This window comes from Falco naumanni, chromosome 1, assembly GCF_017639655.2.
Source record: "Falco naumanni isolate bFalNau1 chromosome 1, bFalNau1.pat, whole genome shotgun sequence".
Taxonomy (NCBI): Eukaryota; Metazoa; Chordata; class Aves; order Falconiformes; family Falconidae; genus Falco; species Falco naumanni.
Genome location: NC_054054.1, coordinates 68038479 through 68055066, shown reverse-complemented (window position 1 = coordinate 68055066; position 16588 = coordinate 68038479). Strand labels below are relative to the sequence as shown.

Below are 16588 nucleotides of genomic sequence, written 5' to 3'. Positions count from 1 at the left end.
ATTTTAAACTCAAGCTGCAAGACTTACAACTCTGAATTTGGTCACTGTCTGTTATGCAAATGTTAATGAGGGAAAAAAGCTGTACCAATGCATGCTTTTTATAGTATTCATGGTGCCCTACATATTAAACAGTTAATCATGGTCTTACAAATCCCTTAACTGTGGTACTCATTAGCAGTAAGTCCAGCTTATTTTCTTGACTTTTGATACCATATCTTCCTAGAAACTTCTATTGCTCACCATAATTCCTCTTACTGTTCTTATTTCTTAAGTTACCTTTAAAATTAGAATGAACACAGACAATGAAAACTTGAGTCTTGGAGAAAACAGCCACTAGATTTTGTGAGATCACAATGCTATGTTTTGGCCTATCAAGCAGAGAGCTTTTTTAGGTTATACGTGGCAGATATACTTCACTATCCTAACAGAATATCCTATAAAATCCAGTAAAGATTAAAGCAATAAGGGTTCTACTGGAGTTAAATAGGACCCTAGAGAAATAACTTTAAACACTAATAGCCTTTTCATAGAGCTCTACAGGGCTGTATAAGTACTTTTAAAGTGCATTGAACTCGCTGTTACATATTTCCCACTCAAAGCATGAGGATATGGCTGTAACTGAAAGATCGACACAGCCAGCCAAGCGATGCCTTTGAAGAACCAAAGCCAAGTTCTATTCCCAGTCATTTTCAGGCAGGCAGAAGTGTTCAATCAGTGGCTAGCACTACTGAAGGCACAGCACACCTTTGCCTGTGCACACACAGATGCCTGTACACATGCACAGAAATGCATTCAGACTAAAGTTTGCCCATACCAATGCCACTAATTAGACCCAGAAGTTTCAATAACATGGTTTCCAAGATCTGTCTTCCAATCCCACAACAAATCTCTTCAAGAAAGCAGCTGGACCAAGACAAAGGCCTGGGCTTTCAGGCTCTAAATATTATATATATAAAAAATATAATGTGAAAATTACATTTTCAAACTGTCTCCATGAAGCCTGCAAAACATGCACGAGTCCATCACTGATACATACATTCACTCATTTTCTCAGTTTATACTTTAGACCAAGAAGTCAAGCCTGTGAGGCTTTTGTACTTTGCACAGTGTAAACTTTATGAGCATTAAGCCCATTAACTGGAATGAAGAACACCAAAGATATTTAATTTCCACAGAAGCCATCACCTAAGAGCCTAAGGGCTTGTTTGTTGTCACTGTGGACCTTTCTTTTAAATTCCTACCTTTGTATACTGAGTTTACAGCTGGGTGATGACCAAAAGAGGTATTTTTAGCAAGCTTTTCACTCCATCTTCTCTTCCACACACTTGTGCACCCACCTACACAGATTAAGCTCTCTGAGTAAAACTGGGGTATGCATTCTGAAACCAAATATTATTTTCAGTATATCCAAGCAGGTTTCTTGATGCTGATGATTGATTCCTCACCAGGTGATTTTCAGCTACTTGTAATAGTAAAAATAGACATTAGATGATGTGTCATTGGTAACATTTCTCAACTAAGGAAGATGCCCAGAGAAAGGCATTGAAATGGGTTGCATAAAAAGAAGCATGGTCAAGTAGGTCAAGGGAGATGATTCTGACCCTGCACTCCACTCACGAGACCCCATCTGGAGTACTGTGCCCAGTTCTGGGGTCTCCAGCACAAGGCAGATGTGGACCTGTTAGAGCATGTCCAGAGGAGGATCATAAAAACCATCAGAGGGATGGAATACTTCTCCTATGAAGGAGGGCTGAGAGAGTTCAGCCTGGAGATGAGAAGGCCCTGGGGAGCCATTTTTGAGACCTTTCAATATATAAAGAGGGCTTATAAGAAAGGTGAAGATATGTATATTTTATTTTACCAAGGCCACAGGACAAGGGGCAATGATTTTAAACTAAAAAAGGATAGTTTAGATCAGACATAAGGAAGGAAGTTTTTATGATGAGGGTGATGAGGCACTAGAATAGGTTGCCCAGAGAATCCCCATTCCTGGAGGCGTTCAGGGTCAGGTTGGATGGGGCTTTGAGCAACCTGGTCTAATGAAAGATGTCCCTGCCCGTGGCAGTGGGTTGGACTAGATGATCTGTAAATGTCCTTTCCAACCCAAACCATTCTGAGATTCTATGATTCTATGAAATTGCCCTCTACCTGCAGGTGTTCAAGGTACCCAATTCATATTTATGAATAGAAACATTTTTAAAAGCCACAGAAAAATTAAGCATCTTTTGTCTGAAATATATAGGCAAATCAGTATAGGAGGGCCCGCTGAGCTATACTATTCTAGTGCTTCAAGTAAGGTCGTTATCATACTTTAACAGTCATTATGTTGTACGACATATTGTCTCTGAAATATATCCACTAACACATTTTGTCATTTGGTTTCTAATACACATGTGATGGTAGGCGTATGCTTTTTTCCCTGAGTGGGACACTGTAGTCAGCTTGCCTGACTACTTGAAAGAAGAAGGTTATTAATAGATTTTAGAAAAGATGCATTATTTCATATTTTATTTTTTCAGGCAATAAATCCTAAAGATATGAATGAAACTGACAGAAAAATGAATTGCATCTCCATTATCAGAAATTACTCTGCAAAAGACAATGCAGCCAACTCCTAGGACCTCTGTAATAGCATTTTACTTTGCTCAAAATGCATTGAATGAAGCAGTCAAGAGAAAAAGGACAGAGTAAAAAGAAAGGACTTAGAGGTTCCATATGTCAATTGTGCAGCTTTCTAATACGGAAATTGAGATGCAGTAGCTTGCTAAAGATTTTTTTTAAAAAATTAAAGTAAAATATTATTTTTGTATGCAAGAATGCAGAAACTCAACACAAAATATGTAAACTGTCCAATAATCAGTGCATTGCATTTATGCATTGTAAACAGGTTCTTATTCGAAACTTCTAAAAGGTTTTTCATTATGTTTTTAAAGGAAAGTCCTATATTTTCTAGGCATCTGAGAAACAGAAAAAAGGTCTTTTTGACAGTAATAAAAAACCCCACCAAAATACAACATGATTTTAAAGTAATATACGCTATCATAAATATATGATGCATTACCGGATAGCCATTTCGCCCTGGTAGACCCTGGTTGAATGAGATGAAATGGTATGACACACATTAACAACACAGTCATGACATATGACATAACAAACATGCAGAGTACATTACTGGCAAATTATAATTTGCACATTGTTTAATTTTTATATATGACAATATTACAAACCAATAAATATCAAATAGGTACTACACAGTGAAGAAATAAGGCTTTCACAGTGAAAGTTGTATGTTTTAACTTAAATAAACCCTCTAACTGCAAGGCTACTGGCTACTTTGATGCTCACTGAAACTCCTTTCTACTATGAAGAGAATCGTCCATGCAGACTGAAGGGTAATATGTGGTTAAAAGAAAAAAAAAAAAGTTTAGCGCTTAGGCAGTAAAGAATTAGATACATAAGCTACAACTACAACATAGGTACCAAAGAAGAAATTTGAGAATGGTATAAGAGATCATTAAAAAAAATTTGAAAAAACTCAGCCTTTGACTGTTATTGTATGTGACAGCCAGTAGTCATGTACAAGGAAAATAAACAGCACTGCAGCAGCCTTTGAAAATACAACACTGCATGGAATTAGGTGTATGTTATGTGGGATATACAAATACTTGCTATTTTAAATAAAACAAATACCACAATCTCCCAGGTGAAAACAATAATTAAGTTCACAACAGTTTCCCCTAGCCAGACTGTGTCTATGAAAATAAAAAAGTGTATTAGGAACAGAAATTATATTTTTAAATGCCTTGTAGCAACTTAAACCCTTACTGCCTGTCAGCCAAGATGAAATCTTGTAAGTTTTGAGAATGAAACTTGGAATTTTAAGTCAGATACTTCTTAAAATTATTACATTTTGGGAGCTATTTTAGGTTTGTGTTAATATTGGTACAGTTAAGTCTTTTTCTGTTTTTTAAATGGACCTATACAAAAACAGTGGGGAGCTGAAGCCAAAGACATTCATAACGAGGCACACAGTGAACTCTTGCCACATTGTCTTGCTACAGGAAAATGGTTTGTATCATGATTTATGGTTGCTCTTTGTGTTTCATGGGAAGACGGCAAAAGAAATTGGGGAAGCCAGTGTTTCTTTCAAATACACAGCAGCATTATGCATTAAGCCTGGCTTTTCATTGATGGCTTGTCAAACGAATTTGCCACTATGAACTGCTGAGCACATGCTCAAAATCTTTCAAGCGTAAGTAGTATCACTGCTCAGTATACACAGTTTACAGGAAATCATTAGGTCACAGAAGAACCTCAACATATTAATTCATTGTTCTCAAACATGCACATAGCACAGAACAGACAGATAATCTGGTCCTGAAAGTATTGTGGAAATACAATACCTATCAGAGAAAAAAAACATAGAAGTTTGCAAACACTGTAAAATAAATAGTTTTAATAGTCACACTTTTACACCATCTGGTGCATGTGGATGACATGAAAAATACAGATATCTGAGATATATGTGTTCAATTCTGTTCTTCAAGTTAGACTTTTGACCTACCCTGGGAACATACAACACAGAAAACAAAACCCAGCCAAACAAAAACTCCAAAACAACCATAAAACCACAGAAGACGGAAACTGTTTTCTTACCAACAGGATTAGCACAAGATCCAGCCAACTTTCTAAACTGTTAAGTATTATTTAATACTCATTTTACACAAGCACTTCCTGGCTTCAGTTGCAATTACACTGCAACGTGCTGGAGAGGCTGCATACCTCCAAGGGACAAGGAGCCTGCACCCCAAGACTTTGTGATAACCACAGAAGAAGTTACTACCTAGCAAAAGTGACTCAGTCTGGCATATTCACACATTTTTACACTGCAGTAAAATATCTGTTATCAAGTCATAAGCAAAACGAGCATAACATACTTACGTGGAATTGTGATCCAAACTGCCATCTGAGTGCTGAATATAAAGCCTTACGGTTTTAAGACTTTTTTCTTAAGGAACTTTCCAATTAAATTATTCAGCTCCAAGATAATTAGTGTTTACACTGTGTAAGTATAAAATCAAAAGTCCCTCTTGATGACATCAGATCATTTTATCATGGTGGTAACTTAACAGGATCTAACAGATTTCTCCCTGATTCTGGAAGAACCAACAATGTATCACTGTACTTACAGGAGGTCCTGTGGGGTGGGGGAGAGGAAAAGAGGGTAAAACAAAAGAGAAAAAAGAATATGTAAGTTTATGCAGTTATTAAAGGAAGACACACATGTACGAAGCCAAGCACAAGGCCTCAGGATTTTAAGTGAGCAACACTGCTGATACACTGTACACATTTTCCCATTCAAGTACTTTTTAACTTTGGCTGTGCTTTGCAACTTGTAAATATGACGAATGGCTGAATGCATGCACTTACCTTATCAATTCTTCAATTACAGTCATGCAATCTTATGCAAATTGCTTCTCCATCGATTTCCATGCAATTTCATGCCAGTCCAAAAATACCAGTCATTGACTACAATTCATGTTGCCATACTCCACATAAAGCATATGTACCCACCCCACCAGTTAGCCACACAGTTGGCATTCGATCACAGCTTGGCTGCAAAATTGCATAAAGTACCCTTGGCATTTAACCTGGGCATCTTGTCAAGACATACGTGCACCAGCATCTTCCAGCCTTCCAACTTTGCCTATGAGGGAAGGTTTCAGTGGCCACCTGACAGAGCTGAACTTTCTTTTCATCACCTTCCTTTCTCAAGGCACACATATAAAATGCTCCCTATTAAAATGTCACACTTCATGAAGTGATATTTGCACATTTTTTCAATTATTTAGATTCAAAGACTTTTGTGTAGCAGTTCTTGGAAACATTATCAAAGGGCCACAAATCAAATCTACAATTTCAGTCTTATTAAGTTGAGCAGCTGCAGCTCCCAAATCAATGGCATTTCATTAAGCTTTTATGCCTCTCTCTAATTTCTGAGTCAAGTGAAATGCAAAAGGAGTATAAAACAGCAGCAGCTGTACTTTGAGATTGCTTTTAATATTGACAGCCCTTTGCTTTTAACAATGCGATTTTATTGTCCAGTAACTAAGGTAATTTCTTTATCCTGGTAAACATTCTTAAACAGCGTTTTAAGGTGCAGGTCTGCTTTTAAATGAGAGAGAACAATTTCCTTTATTAATAGTTTAATATGTGTTTATTTGAGATGTAAAATGAATCCACACCATCCGGCAATGTAATTGCGAGGATCATTTGTAAGACAATCTTCAACCACAGAATTTCCTTCTGTACCATAGCATTTTTATCTGAAGTAAATACTAAGCCAATACTGAATGGAAACACCAAGGTGATTTGCATTAACCTTTGGCAGGGTTTGGCTTCAATTTTGTGATGCAGAAAAATAAGGACATAGATTTCAGGAACCAGATAAACGATCATTTACAGAGATAAGAAAGGCTACAGAAGATCTACAGAAATCAAGCTGATTGGAAGATTGTCCTAGCTGGCAGATCAGATGAGACAGTCAAGGAGAACAGAAATGCTCATTTTGTCCTGCATCATCTCCAGAAAGTTCACCGTTACGAAAAACTCAACACGGCAAGCTAATCAGCAGTTCAATTCCCATGAAGGTCAGCAGGAAGAGATACTCAGCATCTCACACCATTGTCGCAAATGAAATTTCAAGCTTTGCACCAACAGCGTGATTCTCTCAACAGCAGTCTCCCTGGTACAGGGTAACAAACCGACAAATGTTTTTCTTATTTTTGTAAGAACTTAATTGCTATTCATTTCAAGTAAACAAAATTTCTCTCATACATAGTCTACTTACCACATTATTTCCCTGAATATCTACATTCTTAACATAAGTAATTTTATTTCCTGCTTTATTTCCTTATAAAACTGTTCACCTCAAACCAGGGGGGCCTGATGCAATGCCGACTTATAGTACTCCAACTACTGACTTACACGGAGTTATTCTAACACCAGAATGGTTTGACAATTACCAATGTGTTACCAATGGTACCATGTCAAGCATTATGAAGTGTGCCTACAAATTAACGATGCCCAAGACTAGAAAACTCTGGAAGGCCACCAGGTAATATGCCAAGGGTCACAAGTTTTTACCAGAGGACTTTCAGAACTCTCTTTCAGAGCACACAAGCAATAAAACTGAAAATGAAGACATGCTGGGTATGCATCCTCCCAAAAACACAGACATCCAGTAACAATGGATTTTATGAAATTGGAAACTTACCAGTCTCTCCTCTTCTGCCCCGCTTACCTCTTTTTCCTGGAGGACCTGAAAAGAAGATGGTGGGTTGTAACTTTTTTTTTCTTGAAATTTTGTGTAGAATATCATTTGTGTTTGGATGTAAAGGGATTAAACAGATGCATTACATGAAGTCCAGAGACTTTGGCTGAGCAGGGGTAAAAGTTAACCAGAATAAGATTTAGGAAGCTGGAGATAAAACTGACAGCTACATTACCCACTACAGGCTAGGAGAAACTTGAGAGGTCATTCAGTTCATCCCTCTTTCTCAAGGAAATAGTTTACCACATCTAAATTATTACCGCAACTTCCACAGGCATTTTTACCCCAGTATTTCACTGTTCTGACAAGTGGAACATTTTTCTTTATTTTCCAGCTTGCTGCACTGAAGCCCATCAATTCTCGTGCTTTCCACCACCAATCCCAGAAAAGAAATTGCTCCTTTTCTTCTCTCAAGAAAAGGTCTTTGTATTCCTCAAAATTGCTGCACCATTCCTTCAATCTTCTTAAGCCAAACTTAGCATAAGGCATTAAACTTCATTCAGTTATTCCTGTATTAAGCCCAAAGATTAATATTTATTTATGAGAGCATATCCTCTGGAAAATGCATACAGCCTTCATCTGAAAACATCCAAGAGATGGTGAAACCACCACCTGGCTCGCCATCCCCCAAACACTAACAACAGTGTATGGATTGTTGGACACTAAGGTTCTTTGCATCCAGTTTGTACCTGGTAGCCATAACACAACAGCTTAGTCCCTGCATGCCTTTTGCTAAGGAAACCTTTACTGCTCATTGTCCTTTCTCCAGAAATATTTACATACTGTAGTCAGCGTCTGCTGCCACCTCTAAAGAAAAAAAAATTACATCATTTTTGTCCCTTATCTCTGCACTCCAACCTTCAACATCCTTTCTAAGCTGCAGACACCAGTGCAACGTCCTTGCCCTCTTCTCAGTGCCCTTCACATACTGTTCCTGAAAATGCAAGGGACTTGCACTTCTTGCACAGCCAGGAGGAGAGGCAGCAACTGTGGTGCTATGGTGGTGGCACAGACATGCTGCTGCTCTGCAGAGAGAACCGCAGGTGGGTGGGACTCCGGGACTTTCAAAGCTGTTGAAGAAATGCAGGTGCACAGGTGGAATTTCCACAAGCAGCAACACATGCAGGAGCACAAGCACCTCTGCTGGGGCTGCATCTCACCATTTGTAATAGATATTAGGTGCACAGTTGGTTTTGTGCAAATGTTGTGCGTTTCTCTGCTACTTTAAACAGCTACAAGATTTTACAAGTCATCCTATCATCCCATAGTATTTAAATGCATATGAATGCCAAACCTTACTTTGCATGATGTATTTACAGCGGTCTGGCTTAAAAGAGTAAGATGCTGAAAAGTAACATTAGTGATACAATCCCAATATATATGTGAAATAACATTAGGTTGCCAGGGAAATAAAAAAGAACTGATTTAAAAAAAAAAAAAAAAAAAAAAGAAAAGAAGGAAAAAGGAAGAAAGAGAAGCAGCTCTTGCCCTGAAGGCAGAGAATGTTATTCCTATCAGAACGTTTTAAGTCTCACTAAAATCCTTCTTTCTTCTTCTGTTCTAACAATTACAGTAGTGGCAAGATGCAACACAAATTTAAGACAATATTCTACAAAGCAAGAATGGCGTAGGATAGTCATAATCAACAGCATACTTAACAAGACAAGAATATTTTGTTATTATATGCTGAAAAATAGCAGAAGTGCCACTTCAGTGTGGAGAGCCTTGCAACTTCCTCCTGAAACACTCCAGCCTCTATATCCATGGAAACTCCCTACACAGGTAGAGGCATGTTACAACATGTAATAAGTTTCCACACACACAGTTCCCCCCCTCCCCCAGGTGACACTGAAACTTGTTCGAGTCCCTCTGCACACACAATGCCCCTGCAGCAGCCCTCAGGGGAGGTTTTCCTGGACTATCCCCAAGCTCACATCACAGCTGTGCAGCAATTTGGGCTGATCATAAACATGGATGTGCAGGAGAAGCTTATAAGGTTCTTCACCGGGTGATGACCTGTCTTTCAGCAAATAGCAACAAAATATTCCCAGCCTGTTCTGCAGAATATTATTTTATTAAACTTTAACTATGCTATAGAAGTGCACGTGCACATACACAAACGTGTCTATTACCAAGTTTCCTTTTGAGAAAAGAAAAGAACTTTGAAACTAAAAAGCTTCAGCTACAGACCAGCTGTCTGGCATTAAAGCCGCTAACAGAAAACCCTGAAGGTAACTTCAAGCTATGAATTTTAGGAGGGAATTAAATTTGACCAGCAAACCGTATTTCCACAGAGCATTAAATTGCCAGTTTAGTAGCTGTGTACAGTGGCAGTAAAGAAGGGGCTCCAGTTCAGTTCTTTCCTCTGACATCAAGTGCTGATCCCTTCTAAGCTGCTATTCTGAGATTACTACATTTAGAGCAAGTGTCAATCACCAGAAACCCACTTATTGTATTTCCAAAGTAACCACAGCACTGAAGTTAGGAAAATTACTCTGGAATTACACCAGTATTAATGAAATCATAGCACCTCCCCTGACCTGTGACTTATCAGGCCAGCAACATTTAAGGCTACTGAGTGATGTGGATTGCTTCTTTCTCTCATTAAAAGTTTTCGTGATTTCTGCACTACTTGGGTCTCTGTCAAGGTGGTGGCATTTTCAAACCTCTTAGAAATTGTGAGTTGAGAGGTGGGTTTTGCAAATTTTTACCAGGTTTTGGGGACCGTATGAAAAAAAAATTTCTCTATCCATTTATTTATTTTTTACCAATATAAACTAATTCATTTTAAACAGTTAATCACAGATGGTATTCACAGAAACACTAACGCTGACATTTAAGGTCATCACTAGATGACCTAGTATTTCAGAAAGTACATAAGCTTTCATGATTTCCCGAACCAGCTGCTTTCTCTAAATCTTAACTGCTAACATCATCTGTTGCTCTAAGAGTTTCCAGTTATCAAAACCCTGGGCATTTTGCTATAAATATTAATTTTCCATCTGTCTACAGTTTTATAACTTTGCACTAATTGAAGGATTTCATGAAGACTCATTGTAGTAGAAGGAGCGGTGAATAAATTTATTCTAAGGACAGTGTCAGCTTACAACAAGTCCACAGGTTTTTGCATCTTGCACAAGGTACGCAATATATGACACAACTATTCTGAACTTTCTTTCCTAGCATAACAATGTCTCTAGAATAGTATCAGAAACATCCAAGCAGAATTGAATTTAATCCAGAGTAGTTAAAAAGCAGGTTGCTTTGAATATATTTTTATATTAAAAATATAACACTTAGAAAGAAAAACAAAAGTCTGAATCACAGTGGAACGAGCTGGGTTAATAAAGATTAATGATAATGAGCAATAAGCAAAAGCTAGTTTATAGTACCCAAGTTTGCCTAATGTTGTTTTCCTAAGCTTGCTACATTTACTGACAGGTAGGGAGTAAAAGTGAAATGCCAGGAGATCAGCTGGTTTTCATTTTTAACTTAGTTTAGCTTCAAAATATTTGAAATTATTTTATTCTTCCAAAAACATTGATGAATCTGATTTTTATGAAGAGAAAGTTTAGGAAGTATTTTAATTGAATGCCACTGCTACATCTACATGCTACATTCCACATCCACAAAGGGAATTTTGAAAATTAAAGAAATAGGGAGGAGGGGGAGGATTTATACTTCTGTGGGAAAATTGCTTAGGGGAAGTTCTAGAAAATTGGGACCTAATAGAAGTTGTACTATTATAACAACCTTTTTAGGGAAAAATATGGTTGCCACTTTAGGACAGCTGGCATGCACAGAATCTACTCCACCGTGGTTCCCTAGGGAACACAACCTGCTGTCCTGGAGGAGCAATGGAGGGGTGGAGCAGAGCGGAGACACCGCGGCCAGGCTCTGCTGTGCTCCCTGCAGGGCTGGGACTTGATGGTACCGTACGGGCTGTCAAATGGAAAATACATGAGATGATGTCCGTTGCTGGCCCAACATCTGTGGCACAACTATTCTCTTAAGATGAAATTTGCTTGTTATAATCTCATTGTAATACTAACACACCCCTCCGCCCCAAAGTTACCCACCTCCAAGGCATGACCACCCCTCACCGAGCACGTGCTTTCTATTTCTTATCAACTATGTCTTTAAGTGAAAGCAAGAGAAGTTTACACCAATCAATAATGAAAGAATGTATGACCAGAGTCACTCAAGTTCCACCTGAGAGTAAAAAAAAGTATAAAAAGTGAAGGAATGAGGGGGAAGTTAGGGAAGACTCCATCATAACTTCTGGGATCAGTTGACAGGTTGAACCTGTCTTCTCCCCCATAGGGACGCCTACTGGGGAAGAACTTTGACTTATGCATGCTAAATAACTAACTCATTCTAGCTGTCATTAGTAATTAAGATTTTGGTTGTATAGCACTTGTTTTTGCAGACAGTCCCTACCACCGGCAATCACAAATCTTTTTATTGCCACCATTTTATACTAAAGAGTGTTATTCCATAAACTGTTAGTGTGAGTCCTTCGTGGGCGCTAGCAGTTGCAAGCGGTGGGTAACACATTTAAACCAAGTGGGCAGACCTGCCGAGGGGTCCCCCTGATGCTCTTGGTGCGTTTCCCTGAACAAGTCAGTCGAATCACCCTCCGATCCAGCGGGACTGTCCAGTGAAGGGTCCCTGTAACAAGACGCTGACAGACTGGTCAGGCACAAGGGTCTCAGCTTTCCTGGGGCGCTAACAGACAGATCAAACACCTGGGATTGAGAGGATTCTGCCCCCCTACCCCTTTTCACGTGACCAACATCCAAAAACTAAGAGTCAATCACTTATCTGAATTTATCTTCTCAAGCACTAAATTTCATCTGCTCAAAAAGTTTTGCCTTTCTTACCTACTGTAAGAAACTGGCAAACAAACGAAAACCCACAAATAGAAAAAATCTTCACACCCCACACACAACCAGCTTCAGCCAGATAACAGCTTTAGACTTTGGCACTTGATATTTTAACTGAAATACAAGCAATAAGAAGTAACAACTCAATAATAAGCCTGTAAAAAACAATTCCTCCCCGCCCCAAAATTCCTCTAATTAAACCCCACAATTCTTCTCAATAGTCAGTATTCGACAAAATTTGACAGTAGCTGTCAAAATAACTGCTGATGTAGTACCATTGCAAAGACCATGTAGGAACAAGAATGTAACTATTAACAGCTTTTCCAAGACATTTTAAAACATATTAAGCACAATTTTGGTGACATCTACTTCCTAGTAATGGGTATTCTAATCTTTACAATCAGAGATCTTAGATTATAGTGATCCAAATCAGAAATAATTTGTACTGGTAGACTACTGTCATATCATTGCTGTGGTTCTGGAGAGGCTGCCTCAATGTGCCTTATTTCTTTTTAACAATTTAATAATTTGTCCTCTGTGTTCAGCAGTGCCAGAGGTCTGCAGCAGATCTGTTGTTTTTATACTGCTATATGGAACACAGTTTTTACTAGAGGAAAGCAAATTACTGTTCTATGTGCTCCACTATGTGCCTTGCCATATATCAAGAAAAGTCACATGAGCTTTAAGAGACAAGAGAATCTGCCTTAATCTGACAGTTAAGAACACCATAAATCCTAATTTCAGACCTATGCATATTTTTCTAAATCAGATACAACAGATGGAAAATACACTCTTTTAAAATGTATTTATTATTGCATTTTTGCAGTGCTTGGGCTTGAATCATAAGTTAAACTATGACATCATTAATTTATCAAAGACATAAAAATGTAAAGCTGGTGGATATTGTTGATGCATTAGATAACAAGTGCAGGATTCTCTTCAGTTCTCCATCTACTTTTTAAAAAAGAACATTTCAAAAGCACTAACAGGTTGTCCTTGCTCAAAGGGGAAAAGGACTGACCTATCAAAAGTCTAAAACAAGAACAGTGTTTTCCTTCTCTGAGATAGATTTTTTCACTATAGAAGAAATAATTTACACTAAAATAATGCATACTTATGAGGCACTGGAAAAATTTGGCTCAGGTTTTTAATTAGTATGAATCAGTGATGATGATGAAGTTACATTGCTTCACACCAGGTAGGAAATTTGGTAACAGAGGGATAGGCAAAGTGCATTTTGCCTACATCAAGTTTTGGCTCTGTAACCTTCTTCTAAAGACTAATCCTGTGCTGTTAAGGAGACAGATTCAATAATTAAGTGACCCAAACCGAGAGAGGAAGTTATGCCTTAACAGTCAGGTCTTTCAAAAAAATCCACATGTTCACCTTTAGAACTAAGGGTGGTACTAGCATATTGTTACACTGGCACCACCTGTACTCTTTCATTCATTGATATATTTACAGCAAACAAATCCTACTTTTCAAAGCAGCAGACTGAAAAAAAGAAACACAAAACCCCCCACCCATTTGGTGGATGAGACCTAGAGTTCCTCTATCAGCACCTGCCAGGCACATCACAATACTTTGCCATTTGGTCTTCAACCTATCTAGAAAGTCAAGTTTGTCCTAATTTTGGAAAGTGGTACAGTGGCATTGTCAAGTCAAAGGAAAAAGATTTACCTATCTTGGGTTATATCAAAGTCCAGCTGGTCCTCACTGTCCCTGCAAGTAAGAGCTCTTACACCAAACCAGTGCACCAACCTAAGAGAGTTCAGAATCCTGTTCCCTGTTTTACTGATGCCCTGGACCTTGCTCACATGTTGCTTGACACACACACGTAGCTACTGTTAAAAGTAATGAGAATTCCATGTGCACATCAAAAGAAGAATATTTTCCTGGCCATTTCAAAGGACATTCAGTTCACACATAGTTTACAGTAGCGTAAGATTTTGCCTGTCAAGTCAGAAAAATGAATTGACCCAATTACACTGTCAGAGTAAATTCTGCGCAACTTTGCTGAGGTTAGTAGAATCACTTCAGTATTATCAGGCGTAAAGCTGCCAACCTTGCTGAAAGCATGCAAGTAAAATATCTAGAAGCCCTCTGAACCAAACCAACCAGGCCACCCAAACTACCCTTTCTGATTTGACTGCAGCACTGGCAAGATAACTGCTGTTGGTAGCATTTCAGTCTCCATCACCCCAATTTGTCAATGGATTCAACTCCCTCCTTTCCACTTCCAGAGTGCAACCCAGCTGCCATCATTTAATCCCATTCCACGTTTCTTGCTGTCAAGAACAGCTCAGGAAGGACTTGCAGTACCGTGCTGAACAGAGCCAACCCCTCGCTGCTCACAGGGAGAGGAATGCTTCCCCAGCAAACTGACACGTCTGTGTTTTATGGCAGCAGGAGCACCAAGTGACAGCACAGGCCAGCGATGCAGGTAGGCAGCAAAGCAGAGCAGCAGCCGCTGAGCCTAACACCTCTGCCTGTGAAATATGCATGCCACGATCAGCACGGTGACTCCATTTAATGCTGCATGATTAACTGCCCCAATCTGCTAGCCTCCTCTTGCTGGAATGGTCACTGACTTCAGCAAACAGCACTGTAACATCCCAATGGGCTGAGCTCACCCGACGGATGTCTGGGCAACATGAGACTCGACAGACACATCCACTGTCCCTTCTCTGCTGTCAAATCCATCCCAAATAGGGAAGAATGGGAAGATTTCTATCTCCAAAGCTGAGCACATTCATACAAACACTGCATGGATTTATTCCAGCCTACTTTGTCAGCCTTTTTGCTCTTCCTTCTTTTCTCAGCTTTTTTAGCTCACATAACACTTGGACTCTTCTTTGCTCCCATTCTGCATAATCATTCCACCTGGCATGTCAGTCTTCTGCTTTGTACCTCAGTGTGTCTGGGACAGCCTGCCTGAATTTCCTACCTCATAAAATTATCTATCTCATTTCAAGCCTCAGCTGGATAAATATCATTCATTGTTTCACACACAGTACATCATCTTTTTGGCTCACCATGAAACATCAGTGCATCGCAGGGCTTGGATACATGTCAGAGGCTATTATGCAACTTGGATGAGGAAATGCCAAAATCAGTCTATCTGATCCACAGCAAAGAAATCTGACCTCCCCAAATCAGATTATTTGTACCATTTCTCTGCATGCTAAATGCCATCTGACTACAGTACATCATTTCACCAGTACCAGGTACTAGTGAGGGAGCTCAAAGAATCCCATTATTATCACTTGTAAAATAGCCAGAACTGTGCATACACAGATATATTCATTCTCTTTCTTCTATGGTAGTTAAACATGCTTGAAGCACAAAAGGTGACATTTCTTCCAAAAATTCTAAAATCAATCAGTACTATATTTCTGAATTAATTCTGTCAAAGTCTAGCCTTTTTTCACCTTCACCTTGTAAAATTGCTGGCCTAAGAAACCCTGTGTAACAATAAGCCTCACAGTGTAAAACATACTTCAGGAACTATTTGCTTCTTTTTGTTGATGGTAAGTTTGCTGTTTTATAAAATCACAGGTGTCTCCTTCTACAGTGTTACAAGATTGAGAAACATATTCGTTACCCAGCTTCTTGATACCACCGTGCTAAATAGCACACGCTAGTAAAGATGCATTCTTGCCTCCTTTGTAGGGTGAACATACCCTATTTTTTCAGTCTCTCCATCTGAATTTTCTCCATATCATAAATCATAATTATTGTTACCTTTTCCTAAGCTTTCTCTGATTCTGCAGTGAGTCTTTTAGCATGATAAGGCTGAAACATTTCATGCTTTGTCCACAGTCCTGAGGTCTCGCTCCAACGTAACTCCTACAGGAGGAGCACTAATGTATGTCCAGCAGAGCTGCTCTATACCAGGAGTCAGCAGCTGGTGACAAACAGCCTGACACAGCCTTTCCTGCAGAGCCTGGCATCACTCAGCCCTTGGGTTCCCAAGCATCTTCCCAAGAGCAGGTCCTCCTTCCAAGCAGTGTCTGTACTCAAAACTTACTTCCATAATTTCTCTAAAGACAGCTCCACTAAATCTGCTAGTTTCACTCTGCCTCATCTTTCCCCCTAACAAGAGACTGGCTCAAAATTAAACCAAAGGCAAAAGTTTCTTAAGCAAGACTTTATGTCTTCAACGATAAAGTAGAAGATCAGCCTTGACAAGCAAGATGTACATAAAATTCAATTCTTGGCTATGGGTAACCACTGGACACCCTTTCTTCTTTTCCATCTAACCTGGAAGTCCAAAAATACTTTCCTTCTGTTACAGCTGCAGTAGAGGGTTCACAGCAACCCTGGTTTTGAGCATTCCCTAAATGCTGCATAACTTCCACTTCTCCCT

At 39.0% G+C, this 16588-nt stretch overlaps 1 protein-coding gene across 1 annotated transcript in view; it reads right to left on the bottom strand.

Moving 5' to 3' along the window:
- COL25A1 (collagen type XXV alpha 1 chain) overlaps positions 1-16588 on the bottom strand; it is a 309062-nt gene that overhangs the window by 133275 nt on the left and 159199 nt on the right. Inside the window, exons 3-4 of the mRNA XM_040606854.1 lie at positions 7277-7321; positions 5190-5197 (exon numbers count right to left, since the gene is read on the bottom strand). Coding sequence (XP_040462788.1) covers positions 5190-5197; positions 7277-7321 — 53 coding nt within the window. The remainder of the gene's footprint in view (positions 1-5189; positions 5198-7276; positions 7322-16588) is intronic.